The sequence below is a fragment of the Atta colombica genome, unplaced genomic scaffold (genome assembly GCF_001594045.1).
Source record: "Atta colombica isolate Treedump-2 unplaced genomic scaffold, Acol1.0 scaffold238, whole genome shotgun sequence".
NCBI classification, from domain to species: Eukaryota; Metazoa; Arthropoda; class Insecta; order Hymenoptera; family Formicidae; genus Atta; species Atta colombica.
Window position 1 is genome coordinate 2,234,989 of NW_017259336.1, and position 7,657 is coordinate 2,242,645.

General features: G+C 28.9%; 1 protein-coding gene across 4 annotated transcripts in view; it reads right to left on the reverse strand.

The window, feature by feature from the left end:
• The window catches only part of LOC108688778 (potassium voltage-gated channel protein Shal), a 98,626-nt gene that overhangs the window by 46,436 nt on the left and 44,533 nt on the right, over nucleotides 1–7,657 (reverse strand). For all 4 annotated transcript variants that reach the window (XM_018195182.1, XM_018195185.1, XM_018195183.1 and 1 more), the window contains exon 3: nucleotides 4,873–5,061. In XM_018195182.1, coding sequence (XP_018050671.1) covers nucleotides 4,873–5,061 — 189 coding nt within the window. The remainder of the gene's footprint in view (nucleotides 1–4,872; nucleotides 5,062–7,657) is intronic.

The following is a 7,657-nucleotide window of genomic DNA, read 5'->3' on the forward strand; positions in this document are numbered from 1 at the left end:
AAAATGCAGTATTACATATGAATAATTTAACCATTTAAGCAAATAAAGTTTTTACTACATTGGCAATCTAAAAATTCTAAAGTTCTGTCAAAACATCACGTCTAAATTTTCACTATTAAAATAATTAACCAGTAGTTAATCATGTAACGTAGTAAGAGGCTGAAAGATCACTCCAAATTCAGTTACTATTTGCAGTGCAAAATGTAAATTCACTAATAATGTTGCACAGGTGAATATGATCGCTCGTAACCGAGTTTGTTTCTCTATCTAATCTACAAAATGCCTTACAGAGAGAATTCCCAAAGGAATTAACAAAAGCAACACAAGCGTGTGTTGCTTACCATCTGCTTACATGCATAGTACTTAACTTATACACAGGGTAAATATACAAGGTAGCAGAATTACCCTACTGACACGTTAGGTTATAAAAGATGAACAATTAAACATTGTATATACTACTGCTATATACTACTGCGTTTCTCTCTTTATGTTAGTTCTGCTTTCTTAATTATTTTACAAAAGTATTTTCCAAAACTTTAAAGAAAAAATAAAAATAAAAGATAATATACTCGAAAATTGTGTGGGTTTAAAGTGAATGTTAAATATAATTCTCACTGTTAGTATTGATATAAACACCATGGATTTAACATTATGGATTTTAAATCTATGTTGATGTTTACATACACGGTAAGAATTATATAAACACCGCATAATGTTAAATTCATACCCATATATTTTTTAGAGGAATAAATCGAAAATTTAATAATAATCCTCATTCGTTGTCATTGATATTTTCTTAAAAACATAATTGCCATTATCATTTTCACAAACAAGATTCATAAATGTAAAGTAATTAATGTAAAAATCTAAAATATATGCAACTGGAATAAAAATAAAAATTAATAGAAACCGCAGTAAATAATATCTACAATTTCTTGGAATAAAAGTAGAATTGGATAGAAAGAATTTGTGGTAGAATTTGTGGTCTAAGAGCTGGTGGTCTAGTATATCTTTGTATCTCTTGGAAAGTTTTAATACTTTTTCGTTCTGCAGGATTGTCTTTAGTTCTGCATTGTCCTCTTGAGATTTGGCTAGCTCTTCGGAAATTTATTACATGAATTTTTTTTTATTTCGAGAAAGAGTACCTGCTGCAATATTATCCCTTCCGAATATATGTCAAATATCAATTATGAACTGATCGATATACTCTAAATAGCAAATCTGTCGAAAAGAGCCAAGAAGTGGATTTTGATTGAAAATGGTTGTATAGTTGATTTTTGTGATTCGTATCGATATATAAATTGTGAAATATCGTCTTTCTATCATATACCTTTACTGTTTAACTGCTGAGTAAATCGCCAATAGTTCTCGGTCGTACATCTATATTTAGTCTAAGCTCGGCTAAGCTTCTTTTTTCAGAAATACGAGCTGTAGCTACCCCTTTTGTAACGTTATTGCACTACTATTTCTACGGTGGTCTCTGAAGCATCAATTGTATGGGTGAATTCTGTTTCTAAATCTGGGTGCCAGTAAAAGCTCTGAAAAGATTTTTTACAATTGCTGAATACTTGCTCCAATTTTGATTTCTACGCTGATATCTTCCTTTTCGTTTTTCAATCTCCCAGTGCGTCGTTTAGCTTTACTTAATCTACCAGCATTCCTGGGATGAAATGTTTATATAAGTTGAATGTCTCCAGCAATTGCTATTTAATGATGCTTTATCTTGAAACATCGTGTAATAGTTCTTTTCCTATCAGAAGTTATATGCTTCCTACTAAGACGAAACGAGAGAAATTTTAATCGAAAAATTTTGTTCATTTAATTTAAAATCAGATAATTTCTATCTATAACAATAACAGTTACATTTTTACAGTAACGATAACGATTCAGTCATTATTTTTATCATTACTTCAATTTTTATTAGATGATTTAGATTGGATATTTCGGTATCGCTTGCATTAAAAGATGTTTCACTGTGCCCCTAGACATATACTTCTACAGTTACCCAAGTTGTGTTGTTATAACAAATGAGCGAAGTACTCAAATTTTTTTATTTGTGATACATCTTTTCAGGATACATTTTTTATTCAATATCGTAAATATATTATTTACGCACTAAAAAAAAAACAACCGCAAAGATATAGATAATTTATATTTATACTATTACTTAAATACCAATTTATTCTCCATTTTAAAATATCAATTTCTATCATCTTATACTAATAAACTGTCATGAATTATGACATTTATTATCCTAAATATCCTGCACGTCACAAATTTCCTTTCTTTTTCTCTTTTTAGCATAATAAACTCCTTTCTGTATATCTATAACTAGCTGTCATTACATACGTTGTATAAATCGCGAGGCGTACCTATTTATAATCTTTCCGATGTACACATCTCGCGCACGCGTGCATGTCACGGTTTTAAATGTTTTAATTGTATAAACCTGTATGCATCTCTGCGCAGAACATCTATATATGTATGTACATAACAAGCAAAATATATCGGAAAAATGGCACCTTTTTTTGCAGCTACAAATCCTTTTACGCGAAATCGAATTTCTCTGGAAAATTTATTTGAGGTTTATATTAATCCTCTTACAGCTTCTATCTTCTTTTTAAACTAACGTTTTCTGTAATTGGACAAATTTTTATTTTATTATAAATGATAATTGACAGAGTCAAGTAATAAAAAAAGTAGCAATATAATATATTCTTAATCCATAAAATTAGATTTTACTTATTCATAAATTGCATTCATTAAATCTTAATTTTTATATATTTCAACGGAAATTGCATAGATTATATAAACTTTTATTCTGCATTTAATAAAGAAAAATTACTTGAAATGAATCATATATATATTTATAATATATTCCTATTATCAAATCTAACGTCACACTTTAATTGCTATTTTTAGTTAAAAAATTATATGTTAAGATCATTTTCATATTTTACTGTATCGCTTTTGTATCTATTGTAACTTTACTGTAACTTTTGTCTGCATTTGCACAAAAACAAAAAATCCAAAAAAATCAGGGCGAATGAGAATCAGCGTGGTAGTTAATACGCAATCTTAAATCTTTATTCCAGAAAATAGAATCTTTATTCCAAAAAATAGTAGTTCTTTGGAATTATCCTCAGCAATACAATTTCAAAATATCAAAGAAAAAATTTTATATCCAAGAAAAAAATCATCATCAGATTAACAGATTTGATGTTGTAATCCCAAACTGCAGAAGGAATTTATCTTGATATTGGATCAAAATCAATTAAAATTTATTATCATTATTAATACTCTTTAGTGATACTATTTTTTGGAATAAAGATTCTATTTTCTGGAATAAAGATTTAAGATTGCGTATATCACGCTGACTCTTATTTGCCCTGATTTTTTTGGATTTGCTGTTGAATTTGAGCGAGTCCATAAGAAGATTACTACTATTATTACTATTTGCATAAAAAGTAAGAAATTTTTAATGCCCCGCATGTACGATTCCACAACAGCACATTTCTGTAGCAGCTCCGTAAACAAGGGTTGGTCGCACGTATTCAGGCTCGATAAAGACTATACACTGTTCGCGGCAACCCTCGCTTGCGCAACCAACCTCTCACCAGGCTAAAATTAAACGAGCAGATGGAGCGTCCGAGAGATGGAGGGAGAGACTAGGGTTTATTCAAATTATTCCGGTACTCGGCAATACTCGCGAAACGGACTGCCGGATTTTCGAGGCGGAGTACCTATTGAATTCTCGACGCGAGAACGGAAGTGTCGACGATGCATTCACGACGATGCAGTTGCTTTGTCGTTTCGCGTGGGATTAATGACGGAATGCTGAAGCACACTAAAGATATACTGCGTTTTTGTAGAAATTTGTCGTCGTTCGTCGAGAGAACATTACATTCATGAATGATTAATTATTATCATTTTGCTGATTAATCTTCGTCACAATGTTCTTTATGCAAAATGTCGAAAAATTCTACGTAATGGTAGCAAAGTAATCTTTATATTATCCTGAAGGGATTTTCTTAATTTTCCTAGAGATCATTCTTTTTTTTATAGTATAATTATTTAATAGAAAATATCAATACATATTGGGTATAACACAGGCGACATTGTGTAATACAGGTATACGATTCCAACTATAACACAAAACAACATAATCGTAAACAGACAAATACTGTGTTCGATTGTATTGTTTTATGTATCACTTCGCTAATAACAAATTTTTCATTACCATTTATTTTTCTAGAAGTGTAAGTCTATTCCAATAAGATATTCTCTTACATTCGAATATATTAGATACAGGTACATGAGATCTTTTTTTATTTCACTCTGATGGTGAAATAAAAAAGCTAAGCAATGTTTCAGCTACAAGTAAATACTGTGTCACATAGTGTATAATTGTGTTTCATTGCTGAAAAGAACTCATTATACGTAATACATCATTATATAATGTATTGATAATATGCCCATATTATCTCTCTATTCTATTTATTATTTTAAATAAAATTTACTAAAATTCTGATTTAAAAAACAACGCAATAGATAAGCACATTCAGTATTTATAATTTTAATTAAAATCGACATGTGTATATTTTAAAACAAATCTTTACATTAAAGACGAATTTTTTTTCTTGGCACATCTTAATTTATATAGCGTTAACTTTAGAATATATAATAAAAGAAGAAAAAATATTGCCTAAGTTCGTTGTCAAAGCAAGAAATAAAAGATAAAATTCCTTGTTTAAGAAAGTTAATTTATCGGTGAGATTTTCAAGGATTTTAGAGCAATTCAGCGGGTACTAAGGGAACATTAGAGTTTTCACATAAAAGCATAATATGCTGTTATTAGATAGAAGTAGTTACCGTGGTCTTCTCCAAGCAACGAAGTAGGTGATGATGTTGCAGCTCGAAGATATCCTCCTCTTTATAAAACTCCTCCAACTGCAGCCCGCTCTCCTGAGCGGCCAAACGAGCCTCCGCTGCTTTCTTTTTGCTAACGAAAGCGGCACCGCTCGACGCCTTCGCGATTCTGATACGTGCCAATCTAGCTTTCTGTAAAACACGAAAAAAATTCATATTAGTGCTTTATACTTGTAATAAAATCTAAAATTAAAATTAGTTACAAAATCAGTTCATTTTCTGTTAAAATTATGATTAAAAAATACAATAAATAAAAATTGAAAAAAACCAATGTGGACAAATTAAATTTTTGTGACAAATCTTCTAGAGATTTAAAAGTTATTTGAAAGTTAATTTCTACTAAAAAATTAATTATAATAATTATTATTAACAATAATAATTAATAATGGAAATATTTTTACAATAATATTAATACAAATTAATATCATTAATAAAAGTTAGTTTTTACTAAAAAATTTTTGTTTCTTTTAATAACTACAAAATACAAAGCGAAGACATGTAAGTTTTGAGTTATTAATAAAAATAAACTTTCATTTATTTAAATCTCTATCATTACTAATATATTTTATTTTTGCCGTTTTTTTTTAAATCTAAATTCTATAGTATATAATTATTCCATTATATGTTAAAAAATACGCGCAGTAATTTTAATTTTTATAAAATTTTTGTACAATTGATTAAAATAAACTAAGATCTCAGAAGATCCATCGTATGAGAAACGTATACATATATTTGTATTACTTTATGAATTAAGTATACACAAGAATCTCTCTCTCTCTCTCTCTCTCTCTCTCTCTCTCTCTCTCTCTCTCTCTCTCTCCCTCCCTGCCTTCTTCTTCACTTCTCAATGTTTATTATTTGTATATAGGATAAATTCTGGTTAAGGCCAGAATAAACTTTTGGCGTAGCATATAGCATCCAGACGTCATTGTGCTTCTTTAAATCCCTACGTCACGCAAGGAAGCTTTCGGTTGAAAAATGATTAACTTTCGTAAATGTTCTACTAAATTCTTAAATTATTGTTGAAAAGAAAGTTTCCTGAAGAAAATTTGCTTTCGTTGACTCTTGTCAATCTTCGATTCTCTTTTAAAGTATAAAATTTTTCTAACTTAATTCTTATTTTTATATTATGTGCGTTTTATAATTTGCGATAAAACAAAAGTATATTTGAAAACCTTATTTGCAATAAATTCATCTCAATAAATTATTATTATCTATTTATATAACTTATATATCATCTATCTTCACTACTTTATTTTCGCTTATCTTAAAAGATTAGATACGTTCACTATTCCAATAAAACGAAAGCGATCCTCATAAATGTTACAAATATACAAAATACCTCGTGTCTATTATTAAAATTTTGAAGATTTCAATTTCAAAATAAATATTATGATATATTATAATTTAATAATGCTTTAGAATTATTAAAATTTTATTACAGATCAGTAGAACACATGTATCGTTAAATAAATATTATTATATAAACTTTAAAATCAATAACTTGGAAATATCTACAACATACAATATATATATATATAGTATTCAATTGCTTCTTCATTAACAATACAATATATAAAAGTGGAACACAACGTGAAAACTTGCGGAGCTCGTAAAGCTTAAGATATAGCAAACAATATTACTATAGCAGTTGAAAATCTTTGAATCATTTATTTATAATCCCGGACAAGAGAGAAACTATAAATAAACGTGGGTCTTTCCGCCCTGTATTTTTCTAAGCGTCTGTATAAATAAACGACCTTATGCAACCTTATTGACGTCGCATACAACCACGTGTTTAATTTTTTTTTTCTTACGGTCGACCTGCAACAACTATTCGTGCTATTTTATGTGGCAAGAAATTTACGCGAGCAGCGAACACAAATAAGAAGAATGCCAAAAATCTATGAAAAATTGCCTAAATTGCCGGGTGCCATTCAGAAGGTCTCGATGATAAATCAAGTTTTCAATAAGGACAACATTGTTAGGTACATCCTTCACAAGTTATAGGTCACGAAAGACTCTCATAAATAAAAAGTTGTTAGGTCCATTTGCCATCAAGAGACACCTTCTATGTGATGGGCTAGTCTGACATCACAATCAAACTAAATATTTGATCTACGTTTTAGTAGATCAAGAACAGATCGGTGCCGAGGCAATAGTCAGTTACTATTGCCAGTTCAAAAATGGCAAGAGAACTATAGGATATTGTGTACACATCTCATGACAGAGATTCAAATACCCGCAAAATCGTTGAGCGACCTCTGAGTGGTCTAAAGCTTTGACGAAGACCCGACTTTATTTTATTTTTTATATTTATTTTTATTTTTACTTTTATTTTGTATACACATGGTTTATATACTTGAATATGATAACTTTTCTTAATGTTTTACACACAAAGATACAAGAAAATATGCCCATAAAAATTCTTTGCTTACGAATCATAAGAAATAAATTTCAATGTTGAAGTCTATCTTTCCCTTTAATATTTATTTTTGTATATTGAAAAAGTTTTAAATTTATAAAAAGATCCAGTCAGAATATTGCATTTCTTTCATAGCAAAACTTCGAACAGATATTACTTTACAATACTTTAACATTAAACTTTAAGAAACCTGGTAATTCTTGGTAAAATGATTCTTAAAAATGATTTTTATCTCAAAATAATTTAAATTAAAATAATTTAATTTCCAAATAAATATTTTTAAATGAAAAATATAGTGCTAGA